At 36.3% G+C, this 25,000-nt stretch overlaps 2 protein-coding genes across 4 annotated transcripts; both read left to right on the forward strand.

Moving 5' to 3' along the window:
- Positions 1-4: 4 nt before the first annotated feature.
- LOC127642457 (succinate dehydrogenase [ubiquinone] iron-sulfur subunit, mitochondrial) lies at positions 5-1,729 on the forward strand (the record flags this gene model as incomplete). Its single annotated transcript, XM_052125076.1, has 7 exons — positions 5-69; positions 161-246; positions 378-514; positions 611-727; positions 841-942; positions 1,168-1,290; positions 1,460-1,729. Coding segments are annotated over 7 exons (699 nt in total), but the record flags the coding sequence as incomplete, so codon positions are not given.
- A 1,360-nt stretch (positions 1,730-3,089) lies between these two features.
- On the forward strand, positions 3,090-24,994 carry atp13a2 (ATPase cation transporting 13A2). 3 transcript variants are annotated; one of them, XM_052125079.1, is made up of 30 exons: positions 3,103-3,231; positions 4,012-4,159; positions 7,477-7,574; positions 9,240-9,407; positions 9,554-9,612; positions 10,786-10,855; positions 10,931-11,010; positions 11,102-11,179; positions 11,276-11,345; positions 11,452-11,586; positions 11,673-11,739; positions 11,882-12,010; positions 12,422-12,583; positions 14,021-14,131; positions 14,239-14,285; positions 14,662-14,850; positions 16,539-16,745; positions 17,961-18,068; positions 18,212-18,368; positions 18,501-18,612; positions 18,851-18,975; positions 19,255-19,439; positions 19,947-20,039; positions 20,171-20,250; positions 20,365-20,517; positions 20,765-20,861; positions 20,990-21,213; positions 21,310-21,461; positions 23,706-23,878; positions 23,967-24,994. In XM_052125079.1, exons 3-30 carry the CDS (start codon positions 7,572-7,574, stop codon positions 24,132-24,134), a joined length of 3,402 nt encoding a protein of 1,133 aa, XP_051981039.1. In that variant the 5' UTR covers positions 3,103-3,231; positions 4,012-4,159; positions 7,477-7,571; the 3' UTR covers positions 24,135-24,994. The 3 variants fall into 3 exon arrangements, with proteins under 3 accessions (XP_051981038.1, XP_051981039.1, XP_051981037.1); XM_052125078.1 differs by lacking the exon at positions 4,012-4,159 and having other exon boundaries at positions 3,090-3,231; XM_052125077.1 differs by lacking the exon at positions 4,012-4,159 and having other exon boundaries at positions 3,126-3,237.
- Positions 24,995-25,000: the final 6 nt, after the last annotated feature.

Here is a 25,000-nt window from a genome sequence, read left to right on the forward strand (position 1 = left end):
TTACAGATGGGACCCTGACACAACTGGTGACAAGCCACGCATGCAAACCTATGAAATTGATTTGAACACGTATGTACACTCATTACAGTTTCCTTCTTTTGCTTGGATCTTTACATTTAAAGAATTTAAAATGACTTAAATTGACGTTAACCCATCTTAGATGCGGTCCGATGGTTCTTGATGCCCTCATCAAAATTAAAAATGAGATCGACCCAACACTGACCTTCAGACGTTCCTGTAGAGAGGGTAAGTGGAACATAACCAGACTAGACATTTTTTATGAAAATAACTACTTTAGATGCTACTTTTATAAACATACAGTATTTGCATCTTGTTAAAATGTTGGATCATTATGTCCATATGTGATATCATTACAGGTATCTGTGGTTCATGTGCTATGAACATCAACGGGGGCAACACGTTAGCCTGTTTAAACAAAATTGATTCAAATACCAGCAAAGTGTCAAAGATTTACCCTCTTCCTCACATGTATGTTGTGAAAGATCTTGTCCCTGTGAGTATGACACTGTTAATTGAAAACCCCACTAATATACCATCTTTCTCTTTAAATTTTAAACTTATCCTATACACATAATTGGTGTCATTTTAGGATATGAGCAACTTTTATGCACAGTACAAGTCCATCGAGCCTTATCTGAAGAAGAAGGACGAGTCAAAACAGGGAAAGGAACAGTACCTCCAGTCAATCGAGGACCGTCAAAAGCTGGTATGATCTTCCCTGCTCTGTATTTTATTTGGATTTAGTTGGAATCTGTTAATGTGAATGGTGATTGCGATATATGCTAATAATTTTTTAATTGCCCTTTACTTTGCTCATAGGATGGCCTGTATGAATGCATCCTTTGTGCATGCTGCAGCACAAGTTGTCCTAGTTATTGGTGGAATGGAGACAAATACCTTGGCCCAGCTGTGCTTATGCAGGTATTTATATTTCTCTCTAGAGTGATGCTAATTTTAGCAATTACAAACAGGTTAATCTGTTATATTGTACAGTATTTATGCTGTACAATAATTACTGTAATTTATTTAACATTGTGTTAATTCTATACACTAAATCATATACTCTTATTTTTTGTTCTTAGTTCGGACCAACACTTTGAATAAAACAATGTTTGACCTCTTGCTGTTTCCACTTTATTTCTGCAGGCATATAGGTGGATGATTGACTCTCGTGATGACTTTACAGAAGAGCGTCTCTCCAAATTACAGGACCCTTTCTCCCTTTACCGCTGTCACACAATAATGAACTGTACAAAGACATGTCCCAAGGTATGTTCATACTCTTTTCTTTAAAATGCATAGCTGCCATTTACTTGACAAACCTTCAGTCGGTCTTACTGCTGTTGGACATTAAGTCAAAGCTTGTTTACAATGTATGTTTAGATCGTTTTGTTTCTGTAGCCTATTTTAACCATTTAATTTGATCTCTCCTTTTTAGGGTCTCAATCCTGGAAAAGCCATCGCACAAATTAAGAAAATGATGGCAATTTATAAAGAAAAAAGATAATCTGCTAGCTAATTTGTATATTTGGAAAATAACACTCCGTTTACTCCTTGATTTCAGTTTATTTAAATTATTGTGTAAATGTGTAAATTCATCACAAAGTGTTCCAATAATAAGAAATATTAAGTGTTTGTCTTATCATGCCCATTAATGCAGACCTCACATTCTAATATATATATATATATATATATATATATATATATATATATATATATTAAACAAAACAAAAAGAAGGAAAAACAAACAGCCCTCATATGTGTTTGGATACATTGGTGTGTGTGTGTGTGTGTGTGTGTGTGTGTGTGTGTGTGTGTGTGTGTGCGCAACATTTTTTTAAGTTAGCAAAATAGCATAAATGTACTTTGTGTGCTCTGCAAAAAATAAATAAATATATAACAGGACTATCATTTATTGTCATCATTTAGATTTTTTACCTGATTGTGGTTAAACTATGGCCTGTGAAAATTAAACTAAATATTTGTCAGTGTTTGGGTGGGAAACAAATAATATTCATCATGGTCTAGCTTGTGTCCTAATATTTTTTTATGTATGGTAGATGTCAAGTTGACAGTTACAATAAATGTGATAAAACTATGAGACCTCAAAGGAAAAATTTAAATGATCCCATATTATCACCTTCATGCCATCACATATATGTATGGCTTTCTTTTGCAGAACACAAACAAAGAGTTTTAGAAGAATATTTCAGCTCTATAGGTCCACGTTATGCAAGTGAATGGTGACCAAAAATCTGAAGCTCAAAAAGGCACATTAAGGCACCAATCAGAATCCAGTTGTTTAATCCATGTCTTCTGAAGTGATACAAGAAGGTGAAAACAGCAAAAATGTAACTCCTTTTTTCACTATAAATCTTGACATCTGCAGTCATTGGCGATCATGATATCAAGTTCGATTACACTTCCTAGTGCCGTCTAGTGCTATGTGCATGCGTCAAGCACTAGGATGTGTTATCGAGCTTGAAATCATGATCGTGCCAACACTGTCTAGAGACTGCAATGTCAAGATGTACAGTAAGAAATTAGTTACATTTGGTCTATTCCCACCCAAAACTGATTGGATAGCTTCAAAAGACATGTATTAAACCACTGGAGTCTTATGGATTACTTTGATGCTGCCTTTATTTGCTTTTTAGAGCTTCAAAGTATTGGATCCCATTCACTTGCATTTTATGGACCTACAGAGCTGAAATATTATTTTGAAAATCTTCGTTAGTGTTCTGCAGTTGAAAGAAAGTCAAACACATATGGGATGGCATGAGGGTGAGTAAATGATGAAAGACTGTTCCTTTAATCCCACTCATGCTTTGAGAAAAGTGAATGCTTGAGGATGTCACACAGTAATCTTTTAACAAATTGTGCACCCAGGTTCTATCATAAATTATGAAAAAGGCCTATTTTTGTGACTGACGTTGTGAACTACATTAAATTGAAGAATAAATCACATTCTAAATCACGTAAATAAATAAAGACAGAGAACGTTGTGTCTCATGGTGTCCTCCAGTGGGCACTGTTCAACCAGTCAATGGGTGAGTAGCCACCAGAAAATAAAGGAAGAAGGGTTTAGGTTTACATTTAGAGAACTGAGAGTGAAAACTACTTACGCGGTTGTGTATGGTAAAACAATCCCTCTAGATTTATAAGTATGGGCTTTGGCAATCTCGTTTAGTTTATAGATGGATTCGCCTGGTAAGTGTAAGTTATTTGCTGGCGCATGTCTACTCTTAATGAAATGGTCACCGAAGCTAACCACACGAATAGTTGCATCCCCGAACTCTTCTTGACTGCATGTTATACTTGCATGCCATACAGTTGTAATTCACAGGGTATTAGATTTGATTCATATGACGAATAATCTTATTTCGTGTGAATTTCTCTGAATGTCCTTCATTTGTTTAGCTGCTCGGTTCAATTGTGTCAAGTCAGTATCAGATCATTCGTTGCTCATGTCAAAACAACATAGTTCGTAAGTTATGTCTTTATATCGATACTAATTTGCGGTTAGACTGTCAGGAAATTTCGATTTCGTTTCAGTCGGCAGTCCAACGGATGACAATTGGAAACTGGATTAATTAGGATTTTGTCCGGATTGTTTACTTCTTGTTTAAATAATCTGAGATCAGATGTGCAGGCTGTCAGAACCACAAAACTGCAGGTTACGTGTTCAGGGTGTTTGGCATTCAAACATATGTCTCTCCAAACAACTTGATAGTCGTCATATATTTGCATTATTAGGATTTTCTTTGTTGCCCTTTTTGTCGAAAGCCCCTCGTTTGATAAGAATATACAAAATGCTTCGTCTGCTGTCACGTTGTAGGTGTTTTTATTGTTGAGCAAATCTTTGTTGGCTTCATTCCTCAGCATTCTGATATTTAAAGCAAACCTGTGGTCATAGAGGAATGTAGGCGGAGCGGTTGATTTCCTGCATTGTGCGGTTTACCTGCACTGAAACTTTTCCTGTCACACCAGGCGCCAGCTGGAGGATTTGGTTTACTTTGAATATAAGCCCTTGTGGATGTTTGACCCGCCGGAAACAACCGTAATGTCTAGATAAATCTCGTAGTGAAGGTTATTGTATGGTTTGTGTGACTTGCACAAGGGAAAAGAACAAAGTGTGGTACGTATTTTGCCCTCCATGTAATATACACCTGTTCTTCAATTCAAGTATTGTTGTAAATACAAATAGCTGCTAAATCGATTTAATCTTTTGTTGTGTTCATTAAAAGACAGTTGATATGACTTCTATCTTTTCAAATAAGTGGGGACGTCATGTTTAGCACAAGAAGAACATACTGTATATACTACCTGAGCACTTTATAGGAACCCATGAAGCACTTTTTTTTATCTAACCTACCTGACAATTGTTCTTTTTTACATGTACAGTATATACAACATTGCTAAATTATACTGTATATATGCATTACTGCCTGTGTGTGTACTGTGCTGCACTTCTTATTTTCTTGTTCTTAAGTGATTTTAAAATTACCTTCCATGTAAATCACTTTGAATTACCTTTGTGTATGAAATGTGCTATATAAATAAACTTTCCTTCTCTCTCTCTCTCTCTCTCTCTCTCTATATATATATATATATATATATATATATATATATATATATATATACACACACACACACACACACTGGTGGTGTATATATTTGGAATAATGCACAGAGTTTGTTCTTATGGAAAGAAATTTGTACTAAAGAGTTCTCATCAAAAAATCCTCCATGTGCATCGATGACAGCTTTGCAGATCCTTGGCATTCTAGCTGTCAGTTTGTCCAGATACTCAGATGACATTTCGCCCCATGCTTCCTGTAGCACTTGCCATAGATGTGACTGTCTTGTGGGGCACTTGCACACACCATACAGTCTAGCTGATCCCACTAAAACTTAATGGGGTTAAGATCCATAACACTCTTTTCCAATGATCTGTTGTCCAATGTCTGTGTTTCTTTGCCCACTCGAATCTTTTCTTTTTGTTTTTCTGTTTAAAAGTGGATTTTTCTTTGCAATTCGTCCCATAAGGTCTGCACCCCTGAGTCTTCTCTTTACTGTTGTACATGAAACTGGTGTTGAGCAGGTAGAATTCAATGAAGCTGTCAGCTGAGGACACGTGAGGTGTCTATTTCTCAAACTAGAGACTCTGATGTACTTATCCTCTTGTTTAGTTTTACATCTGGCCTTCCACATTTCTTTCTGTCCTTGTTAGAGCCAGTTGTCCTTTGTCTTTGAAGACTGTAGTGTACACCTTTGAATGAAATCTTCAGTTTTTTGGGCAATTTCAAGCATTGTATAGCCTTCATATCTCAAAACAATGATTGACTGTCGAGTTTCTAGAGAAAGCTGTTTATTTTTTGCCATTTTTGACCTAATATTGACCTTAAGACCTGCCAGTAACTTGCATACTGTGGCAACTCAAAAACAAACAATGTTAAGCTTCATTTAACAAAGCAAATAGTTTTCAACTGTGTTTGATATAATGGCAAGTGATTTTCTAGTTCCAAATTAGCAATTTAGCATGATAACTCAAGGATAAGGTGTTGGTGTGATGGCTGCTGGAAATGGGGCCTGTCTAGATTTGATCAAAAATGACTTTTTTCAATTAGTGATGGTGCTGTTTTTTACATCAGTAATGTCCTGACTATACTGTGTGATCAGTTGAATGCCACTTTATTGAATTAAAGTACCAATCTCCTTCTGGAATAGCAAAATCTGTACATTATTCCAAACTTTTGGCCACCAGTATGCCTGTGTGTGTGTGTGTGTGTGTGTGTATATATATATATATATATATATATATATATATATATATATATATATATATAAATAATAGTTCAACAGCAATACTGCCTTTCAAAGGCAAAACACAGTAACAACACATTTTGCCATGACTGAAATTGGGTCTCTTTAGACTCAATTAAAAAAACTTAAAAATGTGCTTTGAAATGTATGTCAAAGTAGTCAAATTAATTTGAATGTAATCGGGAGTGCTAATTGCATGCATAATTAAGCTTTTAACGCTTTAAGAACGGAGTTATAATACCCTAATAATATCAGATCATCATCAAAAACATGAACCGATGTGATGCCTTATGACAACTTGCCTAGCTTGATGTCACGGTAAAAAAAATTAGTGAAGAGTATTTTGCCACTTTGATTTTGTGACCAATGATCTGTGGCTGAGATCCAGATTGGGTGAGAGGCATGGGCTCTATAGGAGCAACGCTACATAATCAGCTCATGTAGTACGTGGCGGAGCAGCTATAATCTCTTAAAAGATTGACCAGTGAATTTGAACATTTGCATTTACACATATAAACATTTGCTGTATGAAACACAACATATTTGCCCTGTGAAAAAGTGTGGGGGACGAACTTTGGCTTAATTGAAAGTGAGGGGGACATGTCCCCGACATCCCCCACGTATTCTACTCCCATATTTCAAGCACATTAACTGCTAGACATCCCCCTCGTCTGTTGTCTTCTCTTCTCTTACTTCTATTGTAGTGGCAGAACCTGTATTTCAAGATTCCTTAAATGGAGCTTTTTATGTAGAGGTTTTGATCTCTAAAATAATACAGCACAGTATGTAAAGGTGTGTGTGTGTGCGCACATACACAGTATATATATTTATGTGTGTATATATATTTTGCTATAGTTTGTTTCTCATGATGAAGCAAACATTTGATAAGTGAATGTCAGCACAGTCTTTTTTTGGTTTGAGTGGAAACATCAAAAATTAAGCACATGATCTGAAAAAAAGAAAGAGGAATAACATCAAGTTGAGGCTTAAACTTTCAAAAAAGAAACTTCAAAAACAGTTGTAGGTTGATCATATAGCAGTCAATATAATGGAAAATGTCATTTGCTATGTGATTTATAAGCATTTATATAAGTTGTTATTGGAGAGAACAGAAGAAAAAAAATTACGTCTGAGAACACCAAGTAGAGCTACAGTAACTGGTTTGAGATGTAATTATTTTGATTCTTCTAGGTACTGCTTTTAAAGGACCAGAGCTGAGCTAAGTCATTGGTCCTTGCTCAAACACAATTTCAATTGTTGTGAAACCCTTATAAAGGTGTCATTATCTGTGAAACATGGTGACATGGATAATTTTACAGGCCGGATTTGTCTTAGTGGTGCACAACGTGGCAATATATTTACAAATGTTGCATAAGTTTGCTGTTGTGTACACTGCAAATGGGAAGGAAGGTACAGATAATAATACAGCCTTTAAAACAGTGTGAGACTGTAATCGCCATTAACATGCTAGACTCTAGAGTTTAATCTTGTATTTACAGAAAGGGAGTGAACACTGCAAAGGATGTACATTGTGTTGTTTCGATTCTTTTGCATTGTGCTGTCTTAACATTCTTCATTTATGAACATTTGCTCAGGACTGAAGTATCAATTAATGATCTTGTCTTATAGGGAGCTGTGGTAAGGGGTTGGATGGGCCGACCTCCCCAGATACAGAGCCTATCATAACAGATCCTAGGCCCAAGGACCTTAGTGTTGTGTCACATATGGTACTAATCCACTATTCTATTATCTACTGTGCAATTCTATAACATTTGATAATAATATTGTCCTTGTTTTTATTTATATACAGGTGAAACTCGAAAAATTAGAATATCGTGCAAAAGTTCATTAATTTCAGTAATTCAACTTAAAAGGTGAAACTAATATATTATATAGACTCATTACAAGCAAAGTAAGATATTTCAAGCCTTTATTTGATATAATTTTGATGATTATGGCTTACAGCTTATGAAAACCCCAAATTCAGAATCTCAGAAAATTAGAATATTGTGAAAAGGTTCAGTATTGTAGGCTCAAAGTGTCACACTCTAATCAGCTAAACACCTGCAAAGGGTTCCTGAGCCTTTAAATGGTCTCTCAGTCTGGTTCAGTTGAATTCACAATCATGATGAAGACTGCTGACCTGACAGTTGTGCAGAAAACCATCATTGACACCCTCCACAAGGAGGGAAAGCCTCAAAAGGTAATTGCAAAAGAAGTTGGATGTTCTCAAAGTGCTGTATCAAAGCACATTAATAGAAAGTTAAGTGGAAGGGAAAAGTGTGGAAGAAAAAGGTGCACAAGCAGCAGGGATGACCGTAGCCTGGAGAGGATTGTCAGGAAAAGGCCATTCAAATGTGTGGGGAGCTTCACAAGGAGTGGACTGAGGCTGGAGTTACTGCATCAAGAGCCACCACACACAGACGGGTCCTGGACATGGGCTTCAAATGTCAAACGTCTTACCTGGGCTAAAGAAAAAAGAACTGGTCTGTTGCTCAGTGGTCCAAAGTCCTCTTTTCTGATGAGAGCAAATTTTGCATCTCATTTGGAAACCAAGGTCCCAGAGTCTGGAGGAAGAATGGAGAGGCACACAATCCAAGATGCTTGAAGTCCAGTGTGAAGTTTCCACAGTCTGTGTTGGTTTGGGGAGCCATGTCATCGGCTGGTGTTGGTCCACTGTGCTTTATTAAGTCCAGAGTCAACGCAGCTGTCTACTGGGACATTTTAGAGCACTTCATGCTTCCTTCAGCAGACAAGCTTTATGGAGATGCTGACTTCATTTTCCAGCAGGACTTGGCACCTGCCCACACTGCCAAAAGTACCAAAACCTGGGTCAATGACCATGGTATTACTGTGCTTGATTGGCCAGCAAACTCGCCTGACCTGAACCCCATAGAGAATCTATGGGGCATTGCCAAGAGAAAGATGAGAGACATGAGACCAAACAATGCAGAAGAGCTGAAGGCCGCTATTGAAGCATCTTGGTCTTCCATAACACCTCAGCAGTGCCACAGGCTGATAGCATCCATGCCACGCGCATTGAGGCAGTAATTAATGCAAAAGGGGCCCAAACCAAGTACTGAGTACATATGCATGATTATACTTTTCAGAGGGCCGACATTTCTGTATTTCAAATCCTTTTTTTTTATTGATTTCATGTAATATTCTAATTTTCTGAGATTCTGAATTTGGGGTTTTCATATGCTGTAAGCCATAATCATAAAAAGTATATCAAATAAAGGCTTGAAATATCTTACTTTGCTTGTAATGAGTCTATATAATATATTAGTTTCACCTTTTAAGTTGAATTACTGAAATTAATGAACTTTTGCACGATATTCTAATTTTTCGAGTTTCACCTGTATAATATATATATGTAATCTGCTTCTCAGGATGTTCAGGGATACAGATGGGTATGCTGGAAGGTGTGGTTGTGCCGCATTGTAGCTTTATGTACTTTAGGCCTGCTGCTAGTGCTCTTCAACTGGCGCCCTCGCCTTGGCATCCTGGCCCGTTGCACCTCCTGTCCCATTCCAATAGCAGATGTTCTGCTATTAAAGGTATTGTCTCGATATGCAGACAATGAGTGTCTATTTTACTGAAATGTACAATATCTGTTGGTAAAATATTAACAAAAAGTGGAAGAAGATAAATTGCTTGGTCCTTCTTTTCCATTACAAGGAAGCATGTGTTTTGATTATTACAGGACAGATATGGACAACAGTATGTTATAGATGTGGTTACAGAAGAGGTTGAGGAAGGCAGGTAAGAGCCACAGTACATTTATTACTCCTACTTTTCCTTTTGTGTATTTATTTGAATCTGAGTTTCTTTCAAAAAGGAACCCTCTACTTGTTTTATTTTTTGCATTGAAAATATGGTAACCTATTATATGTTACCTGTTTTACAAATTGTGGGAGTATAAACATAGTTTTCATAGATCAGTAGTGATATTCATATTTCTCTGCAAATTCAAAGACATTGTTGTGTATAAAGATTAAACCTATTTATTTATTTTCATGACAATTAAGCATACCCCTACAATTTTCAATTCTTTAATATTAAAAAAACCTATTTCTCATTACTGTAATGCAAGAAAAAAAAAAAAATATTTAAATGGTAAAATATTTATGAATTGTGTTTGTATTTGTTCTACCAAATGTCATTTATTCTTAATTTAAAGGTGCCCACTGTAATTTTTTCCTCAAAACAGAAGTTTTACTCCTAAAGAAATTAATAGTACTTATGAAACTTGTATAAAATTATGAGTGCTTACATGAGATAAAGACTCCAATCATATCAGTAATCTTATAAAAACTGTTTTATTCAGCATGGAGAGAGCCCCTTTATGGGGTCCACCATGTTAGGATCACATGACCAGCCGACTACTACTCACTTAATCTTGCTTTAATCTTTAAAACTAATAAATATATATATATTGTGTCCGGACAGGATTATTTTGATTAAAGAGATAGTTCAACCAAAAATGAAAATGTTCTGAATTACCCTCATGCCATGCCAGATGTGTATGACTTTCATTCTTCTGCAGAACACAAATGAAGATTTTTAAAAGAATATCTCGGTTCTGCACATCCATAAAATGTAATTGACACTTGATCTATGCAATCTCCTTGGCGATCATAATTTCAAACTCAATTTCACTTCCTAGCGCCATCTAGCACTCTGCGCATACATGCGTCATGTACAGTAAAAATTTTTTATATTTTGGTCTGTTCTCATCTAAACCACTGGAGTCTTTTGGATTAATTTAATTCTTAATTTATGTGCTGTTTTGGAGCTTGAAAGTTTTGGTCACCATTCACTTGCATTGTATGAACCTACAGAGCTGAGATATTCTTCTAAAAACTTTCATTTGAGTTCTGCAGAAGAAATAAAGTCATACACATCTTATTTAACTCTTGTGTTCAACTCTTCCAGTTTGGAGTTTGTGGTAGGAGATGCAGATGAGAATGAATGTAGGGACACTGTGCAGCTACACGCAGAAAAGGTAAATGCAGTCAAAATAGGGTATTTTGTAAATTTCAGGACCATCTTCTTGTTCATATCTTGTTTTTCCTTCTAGAAAACATTGCTTAGATACTATATGTTTGAGGGCATTCGTTACATATGGATGGCCAAGAAAGGAGCTTTCTGCAAAGCAAGGTACAGTCTTGTTTTTTGTATTAGTTTTCCCTGAAAGCTTTACATGGTTATTATAGTGACTGAAAAGTAGTAAATAATAATTTGTTCCCAGTATTCTCAATGAAGGCTGGACCTGTTCTGACCTGCATGGTCTACAGCAAGGACTGAGTCGAGCAGACCAAAGTTCAAGGTTTATAACTCTTAAATGCCTATATGACACACAAATATATTTCATACCATGCACTATCACTGCCTTTCTTGGCTTTACATCCTTTCTATATTTCAGAAAGCAGATCTTTGGAGCCAATATTATTGACGTACCTGTGAAGTCTTACTTGCAACTTCTCTTTGAGGAGGTAGGCCTTCTCCATTTCTTTTTAAACGCTGTAATGTTTTCTCAGAGTTTAAAATGCTGTCAAATGAAGCATGCATATACTTAACCAGTTTTCTTGTATATTCCAGGTCCTCAATCCATTCTACGTGTTTCAGGTGTTTAGCATCATCCTGTGGATGTCAGACAACTACTATTATTATGCTGCTTGTATCTTCATCATATCCTTAATTTCTATTGCTGTGTCCCTCTATGAGATTCGTAAGGTACATAAACATTTGTTGTTGTTTTTAGCAGCTCTTATGTGTTTTTGTGACTTTATATTGTTAGAAGTTATTTTATGTTTCTACAGCAAAGCACAACTCTCCGACGAATGGCCCGCTTGGTAGTTAATGTTACTGTGCGCAGAGATACTGGAGGTGACGTTGTTTGCTAAATGCCAAAAATAAGTCTCACTAGATTCAGTAATTTCTAGCAATAGTCAGTGGTATGTTGGCTGTTTATCAAAGTGTTTATTCATTATTGATATAATTTGTTTGTTTGCTTCTATTTTTTTTTTAGAGGAGTTTGTGAGCTCTGAGGAGTTGGTTCCAGGGGATTGTATTGTAATTCCGGCTGAGGGTTTGCTCCTGCCCTGTGATGCTGCCCTGCTGGCAGGGGAGTGCATGGTGAATGAAAGCATGCTGACTGGTGAGAGGATGCAAACAACTTCTAAAATTATGCATTGCACTGAATCTACAGTGGCCCCCCCAAATAATTTGGGCTCTTAAGGCAGAGATAAAATGTATGCATATTGTTGCGTAGACATTTAAATAAAGTAATGTGCAAACAAATGATCCTAGAGCTTTTCATAGAACTAACATTCTGTTAAAAAATATACATGTTCCTAGAAATTGTCCAGTTACTAATAATGCAAAAGATATGGATGCATTTTAAATGTGAATTAAGTGACCAAACACTGTACTTATTAAAAACCTATCAAGCGTAAAATGCTTAATGGTCATCATTAGTCCAACAGAGCATGTAGGTTTATTGCATACTGTTTAAGACAGCATTTTTGCTCATACTTCTGTCTTTCTGTCACTTACTGCTTATTGTTAGGTGAGAGTATACCTGTGATGAAGACTCCATTGCCAGTTTCTGTGGCCACATACAGTCCAGAGTCTCAACGCAGACACACGTTGTTTTGTGGCACAAATCTTATCCAGGCTAAAGGAGGCGGCTCTAATGGGAAAAGGGCCATTGCTGTTGTAACATGCACAGGTAAGTTAAAACTTTTTTTTTTTATTAAGCATGTACTGTAGATACACCTCCCTGAAAAAAATGTTGATCATGTCTTATTCATTTATGTTAAATACTGTAACCCTTTTAAGCTATGAGGGTTATAAAGGCAAAAACAAAAAACAGAGGGTCAAGTGTTTTAGTATCATTTTAAATAACTTTTTTTTAAATGATATAGATTATGATAAATTCTTATTTTTCTGATTGGACATTATATATCTAAGGGTATAAGAAATGTAGCTCTGAAAAACTGCTTTTGTTTTGTTCCCAATTATGTCACCTGTAACTGATTACAATTTTGTGTTAACACGAAAAAATAATCAAAAGATATAGCATTTCAAGTATAATATATCCTAGCATCAAAACGACTCCAAGTGTCCAAAAGCTTCTCCAAACATATAAAACATAATAATTGCACATAAGAACTAATTACACATGCAAGTACAACAATGACTTAAGGTATAATTTCTCACCAAATCATGCAAGCATGAGTAACAATGTCTCATTTAGTACCATTCTGTGTCATTTGAGCCATCATTGAGTCCATGTTATGTACTTGACGCCATCTCCTGGTGGCCATTCGTAATTAGAGTAAGGATCCTCTCTGCCCATATTTGGATGACTTCCACCTCTGGTTGTAGCAATCAGAATCCTAATACGATTGGTTTAGCGTTACATGGTGCTGGACAACGTACTACATAATTTCCGATTAAGTGTGCTATGTGCACATTGTGCTTCATGTGGATTTTTTAATGATCTATGCATTCTATTATGTTGTGTGTGGGCTCGTTTTAAAGATAATCACCTCCAAGTAATGGTATGTGATATTTTATGTTTTGTTCATTTGTCCTGAAGATACAAGCGAAAAAGCAGCATATAAGCAACAGCTGTTTAAATGTAACATGTATGTCAAAGACATATACTTGGCTGTTACTTGCTATATTTTTGTTTGTGAGTAAAACAAATAGGCTGATTGTATTCTACTCTATCGAGAGCTTTCCAACAACATTTGACACATGGCTACATTTGATCAGTTTGATGTTTTTACCGATTACAATTATATGTACAGTGCAAAATTATTAATAGATTTTCAAAATGGAACACATCTGATTTGTCTGCAAATTTCAAAGCTTTTGTTCAGTTTTGTCATAATTCCTAAATGCATGGTAAAGTACATCTTCTAAGCTTTAAAATGATACCTGTTTTGTGTTGTTCAAGACTTTAGTTGTTAATATTTTGATCATAATTATTTTTCTTGGTGGGACCCAGCTATTAACCCATCCAAGCTTAAAGGGTTAAATACTCTTCAATAATATGCTATTATGCTTTGTCTTGGCTAAAATTGGGAGAAGCAATAAAATTACTTTCATCTTGAGTTTTTGTTTTCTTATTGAAACAACATTAATTTCTCTTACTCAGGATTTTTCACAGCCAAAGGGGATCTTATTAGTTCTATCCTCTACCCTCAACCATTAGACTTCCGCTTCTACAGGGATGCAATAAAGTTCCTACTTTTCCTAGCAGTTCTAGGTAAGTCGGGTTACTGGATACCATCTTATGTATTCCATGACTTTTATTTGTGTTGGTTCTAATGCAAAATATAGCCCTTATCAGAATGAAACTCTTTTGCGTTTCAGCACTGGTCGGCACCATTTATAGCCTTGTCATACTTTCAATGAGCAATGTAAGTATTTTAAAGTTGATTAAGGGGACTATATCCTCCATATATTTATTATAAACTACCTCATTATTTGTGCTGTCACTTAAAAGGGATTGCTCACCTAAAAATGAAAATTCAGTTATCATTTACTCACCCTCATGATGGTCCAAACCCATATGACTTTCTTTCTTCCCTCGAACACAAAAGGAGATAGCCTTACTCACTCTTTATTTCCCTACAATGAAAATTAATGGTGACTGAGTGTACAATTTTGATAAATCATACCGATTTGGAACAACATGAATGAAGACTCGCTTTAAAATGTTTCCATTCTTTGCATAATCATTTTTATTTGTATTTTTTTTAATTTTCTTAAATATATCCACTTTTGTTTCATCAGACAACCTGGAATGAACTAATCATTAGATCTCTGGACATTGTGACAATAATAGTTCCACCTGCTCTTCCTGCTGCTATAACTACAGCTGCTATATACGCACAGAATCGCCTGAAGCGATGTGGGGTGTTCTGCATTAGCCCTCCTCGCATTAACATCTGTGGCAAGATATCACTTTTCTGTTTTGACAAGGTGAGAGAACAAGGTTTCAGGAGATCATTTGTTGGGGCTGCTTTTTGAGAAATATCTACATGCGTTACTAGACTTGCCACGATTTCATAATCGTCATACCTGTGCATATCCGCCTTCAAAACCGGTTATACTTGTAATACCATTGGTTGGACACTCAGTAGGTCTATCGTGTAATTTTTGTTGCTCAATGGCCTACACAATAATACAAGGCAGCTTGATTTCAAACATTTAATTTGATTTATTATTTATTTTAACTAAATGAAAAAATAAAGTGCAGTCAGATTAAATTGTGTGTTGTTCAACAAACCTCAATCAACATGCCACACAACAAACATAGTCTATGTACAAAACGAACATGCAAAACAATAAATATGTACAGTAGTCATGTAAATATTGTTTGTCAAGAAAGAGCATGTCCACCTTTTCAGGCTTGAGCAGTGATCTCTTGGGGGAGTCACTTCATTCCATGTCCTTTCAGATGCGGTGCTTGTTACTCAAATGCAAAAATATTATTTGCCACGTTTGCCAGCAGCAGGTAACATGGCTAGTTTGCTTTCCACAGGAGATCTTTTATGAGAATCATACATTTGTTGATTCCGATAATGGTCTTTGTGGAGCAGAGGGGCATGCGCCCGGTCCCCAATCGGCCTGATGAGGCGCGCAAGGGATAAAGGTGGCCGGTGACGATGGTTCGAGAGAGAGGGAATTACGGGCATGTCCGTCGTGTGTGTGTGTGTTTTATGTTTGTATGTTTTGGTTTTGAGATTAATTAAATATTATTTATATTGACAAGCTGGTTCTCGCCTCCTCCTTGCCCATCCTTTAACGTTGTTACATTCCTCCTTCCCGGGATTCGGCACCAATGTAACACAGTTAAAGGATGGGCAAGGAGGAGGTGAGAACGGCTTGACAATATAAATAATATTTAATTAAACTCAAAACCAAAACATACAAACATAAACACACACATACGATGGACATGCCCGTAATTCTCTCTCTCTCGAACCATCGTCACCGGCCACCTTTATCCCTCGCCTCATCAGGCCGATTGGGGACTGGGTGCGTGATATTCCGACCCGGCCCCGCCCCCCCCTGCTCCACAGCTGTTAAATGAACTTTTATTGCTCAGCAAATGCATTCTGTTTGTTTAAAGATTACATCAGCAATGTCCTGGTATGAGACCAATAGAGTAGTTCTTTCTATTATTATTATTATTATTATTCAGCTTTTTTAGATCCGTTGACTGGTTAAGAATATTACTTTAGTGTAATTTCCATAAAAGCTAGTTTACATGGATATGTTTATTGACCAGATTATGAACCATAAATAATAAGATAAGTTACACTTTGCTGCTGTCTATGAAAAATACCAAGATCCTGCCTAAAGTAAATAAGTTCAAACTGGATGTGCTGTATACCCAAATCAAACATCCTTATTCTCACATTGTATGCATGTATTTTGTGTCAACAAAAAGGACTGTTCAAGGCATTTACTTAAGTGTTTAAGTTAATGTATTTAAAGGTGTTCCCCTTGATCTTCCAATACCTTTGAATGGACTCAGAATGACAGGGAATTACAATGAAAAGTTTATGACAGACCAGTAGTGAATAATCGGTTGTAAAGCAAAAGCTTGTAAATTATAAAGTTTGTATGTCTTTATTTAAAAGTGTATACTGTGATCTTTTCAGACCGGCACACTTACAGAAGAGGATCTGGATGTGTGGGGTGTGATGGAAGCTAGTGGAACAGAATTTGGCGAGCTGATCCCTGACCCTCGTCTTCTCCCTCCTGGGCCGATGCTCTCTGCACTTGCCACCTGTCATACTGTGGCTTTACTAGCTGATCAGCCACTTGGAGATCCACTAGAGCTCAAAATGATTGAGTCCACTGGCTGGGTAATGGCTTGTTTTTCCACATTGCTTGTTATTCTTATTGTTGTTTAGTGGTAATACTGACACAGAATACATTTTGTAATCTAATGCATAGTCCACCCAAAAAGGAAAATTCTGTCATTATATATTCACTCTCTGGTCGTTCCAAACTCATGTGCTGTTTTTGTGGAAAACACAAGAATTTGTAAAGCTTCATGCAACTCTTGAAGTTCGTAGTGACCACATCTCTCAAGCTCCAAAAAGTCCAAAAAAAATATATAAATACATAAAAGTAGTGAAAGTTACTCATGCGCTACATTCCAAGACTTGTGAAAGCATTGAAGAATAAACCAATATTACATATATTATACCCTGATAATCATCCCCTCTGCTGCAGGTCTCAAATCTTTTAATTACACTTTTTAAATTTCAGAGTTTTAGTGGAGAGAAGTTTATGGGGGAATAATGACTGCTATTTCAGTCTATTCTTCACACAAAGCTATTGTATGTTTTTTGTACCAATTGTATTACATAGACTTGGAATATAGTGAACAAATAAGTGATTGTTCGTGAACGAATCTGTCTTTTTGAATGATAGTGATCATTCTCATTCACCTCCATAAACTGGATCATATTTCTCATTCACTTACGTCTCTCCCTTTCGAAGCCAAAGTGTTCCAGTTTGAAGCACCAGACTGTCTTGCTGTATTTTCACAAAAAGCCACAAACGCTTATGATGCTTTAACACTGCAGGGCTTAAGTTTCATAGTATAATTGTAGACATTCATATTTTAATAACTGATCACTAGACTTGTTCCTGTGGTGAATGACTCCTTCAAAACGAGTTACACAGAATTACATTCTGTGTAATTTCCAGAAATGGTAAAAAAAAACAAATCCATGAACGAATCTAAATGAATATTTTTGTTGAACAGGTTCAAAATATTCAAGTCATTGAGATTAATCAAAATCTCCACAAATAACATTAACTTTGCTGCTTTTTTGGAGCAGGACAGATGTGTTCACTAAGAACTGTGTGGAAATGAGCTATGTCAAGATATATTCCTTGTGTTCCACGGAAAGAGCATAAAGGTTTGTATCGACATGAGACTGAATAAATAATGACAGATGGAAAATGTTTTGGGTAAACTATTCTTTTAACCTTATGACTCATGGGAGCTGTTGTATTTATTTGTTAGTCAGTTAGCAACTTTAATGTGTATTGCATGCAAATGACAGACACTGACTGAGCCTGCAAATGAGATGGGACTTGATCTGGTGTTTGGGAGACACCGAGTACTAGCTGAGATGAGGCCTCCTGTATCTGAGCTCCAGTCTGAGGGAACTGTAAGTGATGCACCCTGCTAAACAAGGAGACAGTCATAGTTGTGAGCACTGATGAAAGAAGGAATTGACTTAAAAAATGAATTGCGACAAAGCAAAGATAATCTTTATCAACTAACTCAGTTGTCTCGTTTTATGTATTTTAGTCTGTCATTCAGCCAGTGGCAATATTGCGCCGGTTTCCTTTCTCCTCTTCACTGCAAAGGATGAGTGTGGTGACTGTAGGACCAGGAGGAGGTTCACCTATCGCATTTCTTAAAGGAGCACCTGAGATGGTGGCCAGCTTCTGCCTTAGAGAAAGTGGTGAGGACTTGACCCCTAAAACTTGTCCTTGTTTTGTTTACACTTTGAGAAAGACAAATGGTGTATGTGGAACACTGCCTATTTATTGCTGCACTCAATTTTGTTCCTGTCCTTGTGCTCTCCTTGTGACAGTGCCTACTCATTTTTCACCCACTCTCCGGGAGTATGCAAGCCAGGGCTTCAGGGTCCTAGGATTTGCCTACAAGCAACTTGGGAAGGAGACTGACCTAAGCACTGTCGAAAGGTCAGGTGTTTTGTTTTATGTACATTTGAGTTTATACATTGTTTTTGGTGTATGTAGTTTAGTCAACATGAAAATTGACCCTGTTTCTTAATGCACTTTCCTGGTGTTATGGTGAATGATTCCTTTGTGCATGTTAGTCCAAAGAACCCCCCACCAGTAAAATGGTTGCTAACTCCGTTTCACATTGACTAATTGAAAAGTAGCAGCAGTAGCATGAGATCTTGATGTTTGCTTGTAGGGTGGATGTGGAGAAAGACATGAACTTTCTGGGTCTGTTAGTCATGAAGAATCAGGTGAAGCCAGAGAGTGCAGGAGTAATTTGTACCCTTAAATTGGCAAAACTTCGGCCTGTAATGGTTACAGGTATGTCCAAAAAGAATAAACTTGATATAAACACTGTTAAATTGTATAATTGTGCCAACAGTAACAATACTGCTCTACTATATATAATTTTGCCAACAATACTTTTATACTGCTTGCCTAACCATGATTTTCTTTTTTGTTTGTCAGGCCTAGTTGAATTCTTAGTAAAATTCACAATTATCATTTTTGTTAGCACTGTCTGTTGTAGCTTTATTAGATGCATTCAGAAGTGGTTATGTGAAAGTGATTCAGCATGTTTTTTTGTTTTTGCTCTGTCAGGTGACAACATCCTCACAGCTGTGAACGTAGCACGCGCATGCGGAATGGTTTTGTCACATGAGCGGGTTATTTTCGTTCATGCCTCGCCCCCTACTGCCAGTTCAATGGCCTCACTGCAGTTTCATCAAGGAGATGGTGCAGGGGGCATCATTAATACTCAGGAAACTATGGATGTTCTAACACAGGTCTGCTCACTTGACCCAATTGATTGCTATAAAGTTACCACTGACATAGTTATGTCTTGTGTTTTTCATTAAAGGTTATCAAAATAGTTCACATAAAATGAAAATTCTATCATGATTTACTCACCCTCATGTTGTTCCAAACCCATATGACTTTCTTTCTTCAGTGGGAAACAAAAGGAGATTTTTCCTTACAATTACAATTAATGGGTACTAAAGTTTCTAGCTTCCAAAAAATTATAAAATAATAAAATTAGTCCTGCAATATTCCAAGTTTTCTGTAGTCATATGATGGCTTTGTGCGAGTAACACTCCAAAATTTAAGTAGTTATTCACTTGTATGATACTTTTGAGTTGGTGATTTTTGTCACTTTCAATATATGGAAAAGTGTGTTTAGGATATTCTTAAATTCACCAACAACATGAGGAAATTTTCATTTTTGGGTGAGCCGTTTCTTCAATTAAGAGGAGCAACAAAGAGATTAAGATTTCCTTTTCTTGTGCCCTCAGGGCCTGTATCAGAATGGTGCTGGCTATCATTTAGCTGTAAATGGAATGTCCTTTGCAGCACTTTGTGATCATTTCCCTGAGTATCTTCCAAAGGTGACTGACTTCATAGAAACGTTCTCTTAATATTGATTGATATTGAATATCATTCCACTTTTTGACTTGTAATGTGTGCACCATAGTTTTCAAAATGATTTGTCCAACTCCGACAATGCGCATTGTTGCAGATTCTGATGAGGGGAACCGTGTATGCCCGCATGACTCCAGACCAGAAGACCCAGCTGGTAAAAGCACTGCAGAAATTGAAGTGAGTTCAGGTTAAATGGCAGAGCGCTGCATTAAAGAGCAGTAGTATGTAATAGGTTTGTAAAATCACTTTTAACACTAATTACAATATCCGTATCTCCTGACACCTGTGCAGTTACAGAGTGGGCATGTGTGGGGATGGAGCCAATGACTGTGGTGCTTTGAGGGCTGCAGATGTTGGTGTGTCATTATCTGAAGCAGAGGCCTCTGTGGCTTCTCCTTTCACATCCAAGTCTAACAACATTAGCTGCGTGCCTTTACTTATAAAGTAAATAACACACACTTTGCCAATTCTTATGCTTGGATTGTCTAGTTCACACAGCATCCTATACAATACTGTAGTATTATAAAATATTATATTGGAGCCATCATTTTTGTAATAATAATAAATAATTAATTGTTCCAACATAGATATTATACTGTTTAAATTGTTTTTATCTGTAAATACATTGTGGTGTTTGTAATGGAATGAGAAAAATAAATGCTGGATTTGTTTTAAATTTGTTTTAAAACAGGGAAGGCAGGTGTTCACTGGTGACATCATTCAGTCTTTTCAAGTACATGGCCTTGTACAGTCTGATTCAGTTTGCCTCTGTACTTATTCTCTACACTGTGAGTGTTTGCACATACAAATTCAAATGCAAATCATCAGCTAAATCAAGATCCCAAGTGTAGTAAAATAAAGTTTATAATAAAATGAATCAAGCTATTTAACAAAGTTTGTGATTTATTTTTTGTAGGAGAAAACAAATTTGGGTGACATGCAATTCCTCTTCTTTGACTTGATCTTGGTGACTGTTTTGGCTATAGTAATGGGAAGAGGAGGCCCCAGTGATGGGCTCCATCCACAGCGACCAGCTGCCAGCCTTTTGTCTCTGCCAGTTCTTGCTAGTTTATTGGTACACACTGTACTACTGATCCTAGCTCAGGTGTCTGTCCTGCTTATCACTGCGTCACAAGACTGGTAAGATTGATAACTGAATTAAGACCTAATTTTCAAGTAACAGGAAATATTTTTGTTATTATTATTTTATTATATTGTTCCTCTGTGACTGTTTAGGTATGTTCCCCTAAACTCCACTAAGACGGGGGCAGCAAACCTTCCCAACATGGAGAACACAAGCGTGTTTGCCTCATCAGGGTTCCAGTATATCATCATGTCTATTGTGATAACTAAAGGATATCCTTACAAAAAACCACTATATTACAATGGTGAGATTCTAAACATTGGCTCCATCTTGCTTGTTTTTGCCCTCTTATTCTTAGACCTGTTTCACACTACACACATAAGTGGCACATATTTATTTTGATGCCTAATATTAACAGGTATTCACACTGTGCATATAAGCAGCATGGCATAAGTAAAGTTTCAATGTTGAGTCTATTTAACTGGGGATAGTACAGTGTACAGCAGAAAACACATTGAAAGTGCGCTGTAAACCTATTTGTCAACACAATCTTTGGCAATATAGGCTTTTGTGAAGCAACTTAAAGTAATGAATTGGTCTTTTCGACTATTTGTCAAAAAAAAAAATGCTTTAATGCAAGTTACATGCAGTGATGGGGATAAAAACGACACTTTCTATTTAGTAAAAATGACTAAATTCAGGTGATTTAAACAGTTTACAGATACACTTTGGGGTGTGGGTTCCGTGTAGATTAATTTGAATTGAGATGTAAATGTCCCTCTTCATGTAAATTATATTTCATAACGGTTTGGCCTACTTCCAATAGAGCTTATTGACAGTAGCACAATACTTGATTTTTGATGTGAATGAAAACAAGGCTGTGAGGGATAATATTTGGAGGATGAAAATACGATATGTTTTTTTTATTTTTTTTATTTCAATGTTTCATCAGCAGAATGATCCAAAACCCCTAAAACAACCATACAACATTTTTAAGAGAGCGGACAAGCAACCAAATTGGCCCGGTTCCTAGAGAGGGTAGAGTAACATGGCATAAGCTCCTTGTGGTCACTATAATGTGTGGTTTTCCCTCTCGGTGGGGTGCGTGGTGAGTTGTGCATGGATGTTGTGGAGAGTGGTGTGGGCCTCCATACATGCTACGTCTCCATGGTAATGCACTCAATAAGTCTCTATGCTACCATGAGGACTTGGAGTGCATTGGGAATTGGGCATTCCAAATTGGGGAGCATAGGGGAGAAAAAAAAAGTGTTAGCGCTAAGTGCAGCACAATGCCATAAGTCATACATCCAAAGTCAATGGGTACGGCCAGGTATTTTTGGTATTTTCATGCAAATACAAAAAAATTAGTTTTTGGGCTGGGTCAAGTGCAATTTAATTCTGAGGTTCTTTTCCGGCACCGTCTGCATCATATTATATATAGTCCATTCCTGTCAAGCACCAGCGATATAATCAAATACAGCACATTCATAAAAAGTTGGTGAAAATGGACTGTATACAATGAATTAGAAGAATAGAAACATGGGTTGATTTTCTTTTGTACATTGTTTCTCATTGAATGTCAAGCATATTTCTGTGACATTCTTTTATACGCATGGAAAATGTGGTTCTTGTCAGGATTTGGATTTATAGAAAATTATAGAGAATGATACACAAATCTTGGCTAATATTAACAGTGATTGTATCGGAACGCACATCACTTTTACCAGTCGATTTTGATTTAAAATAAATAATCTATTAATTTATTGAAACAAAAAAATGTAAACTGAAATACAAATTAAACGAAAATATAATCAAAATAACAAAGTGGTCAAAAACATCATACCAAATCCAAACATTTTAAACCAAATTCTTCCATCGGCCCCTTTTGCAGTGACTTAAAAATCACTAAAGGAGAACATGTGGAAAAATACCAATACAAATTAGGTCATAAATAATATTGTAAATATATACATAATAATAATAATAATAATAATAATAATAATAATAATCGAAAAATAAACCATGACCTAAAGATGGTTTAACACAAATCTCATGCATATATTTTTCATAAAACGGCTACAACAACAGTGATGTCATGGACATCATTCGATGTTACATCATATTTTCAGAGTTTGTACATTAACTTTATTACCACCTGCTGGTGGAATCTCTAAACTGCAAATGCAGGAACTGAGTTTAGACTTTGCGCTGCAAACAGACATGGTATTAAAACGTCTTAGCACAATGACCTATTTCTCAGAAAAATAGCAAATTGAGGAGTAATGTTAGGGAAATACTCAGTTTGGTGATCCAGAAATCACTTTATTTTATTTTTTTATTTTTGCAGTTATGTCACATGGTAAAAACAATGTCAGTTTGCAAGCACAATGCAAGCCTGCTTTTTCAGTTACACATAAGCACTGCATATATGTGTGGTGTGAAAGAGGCCTTATATATATATATATATATATATATATATATATATATATAAATTTAATAAGCTTACTGACAGTAAATGTACTGACTACATGTTTTTTCTCCTTTTTAGTTTTGTTCGTAGTCACACTGTTGGTCTTCTTTGGAATTATGATCTGGCTAGTGCTTTTTCCTCATACCATCATCCAGAAACTGCTGAACCTCTATGACATTACCGATATGAGCTATAAACTTCTACTGGTGGCTGTAGCAGCACTTAACCTCTTCATATGTTACTTGCTGGAGGTAAAGACAAGTACTTGTATATGTACACGGATATCAGTTATTGCAGTTAAGAACTCATTCACAATTCCTTCCCACACTCTTTTAACAGATTCTTATTGACCGAGGTGCCCTAAACTGCCTTCGCAATATCCGAGGGAAACGCGAGTCCAAGAAGCAGTACAAACGTCTGGACACCTTGTTAGCAGAAACGCCCTCATGGCCACCACTGAACCAGCTCTTGTTTCCACCACAGTGCTCCATCATTGGTATTAGCTAACACCTGCCTCATGCTTTAGAATTCCGGTCCAGCTTTCCCTCTGCACATATCCAAGGTTGCGAAAAATCTGTTACAGCCTCTCTATGCACTAGTGAGGTATGCGTATCAGGCGCTATCCTTTTCTGCCTATTATATATGGCACATGATTTTTTTTATCATGCAGCAACATGAGTAAACTAAAAATCACTTTTGATGATGTTTCTAATACAAAATATAAATAAAGAATAAAACTTTTTAAATGTTTTGAAAGGGTTGCTGAATTATATCAATTTATTGACCAAACTAATGTGGAGAAAACTGAGACTAGTGATCTGAATATTGGTGAATGAGAAATGTATACATGCAAATTACCAGTTTACATATAAAGGGCATATTGCCATGATGCACTTGCTTCAGTTTTAAACATAAAAACTACAAACAGAGCAGAAGATCCAAAAAACTGTTTGGTCATGATCCAAAATGTCACATTTCTGATTTATGTAAATCTGCTAAACAGAACATTACAAGTTCTTCAGATGTATTTTGCTTTCTTTTGACTCATAGTTAAAGAATATGTATCATCATTTACTGCTCAAGTCATCTGAAACCTGTATAATTGCTATTAGTTTAGAAGAATGCAAGCTACTCTTTTCCATGTATAGAAAGTAGATTGTGACCAGTGAATGTAAAGTTCCAAAAAGTATCTGTAATTTGATTTCATCATATTAGTGTCTGAATATTGGGGATCTGTGGTGTATACAATGCTTAATTAACTTACTGTATGTGAATTTGGGCAGCCACCCCCCATTCTAAAGAACAGATCTACATGAATCATGTCACACATTCTGGATTCTGATAGATGACTAGTCTGCATAATGTGTCTATGC

This window comes from Xyrauchen texanus, unplaced genomic scaffold, assembly GCF_025860055.1.
Source record: "Xyrauchen texanus isolate HMW12.3.18 unplaced genomic scaffold, RBS_HiC_50CHRs HiC_scaffold_629, whole genome shotgun sequence".
Taxonomy (NCBI): domain Eukaryota; kingdom Metazoa; phylum Chordata; class Actinopteri; order Cypriniformes; family Catostomidae; genus Xyrauchen; species Xyrauchen texanus.

Bases quoted from the DNA above. Each gene is read 5' to 3' on its own strand.
- atp13a2 (XM_052125077.1), top strand. The intron at 9,408-9,553 runs GTATTGTCTCGA...TGATTATTACAG, and splicing joins CAGATGTTCTGCTATTAAAG to GACAGATATGGACAACAGTA. The intron at 20,040-20,170 runs GTGACTGACTTC...GCATTGTTGCAG, and splicing joins TCCCTGAGTATCTTCCAAAG to ATTCTGATGAGGGGAACCGT.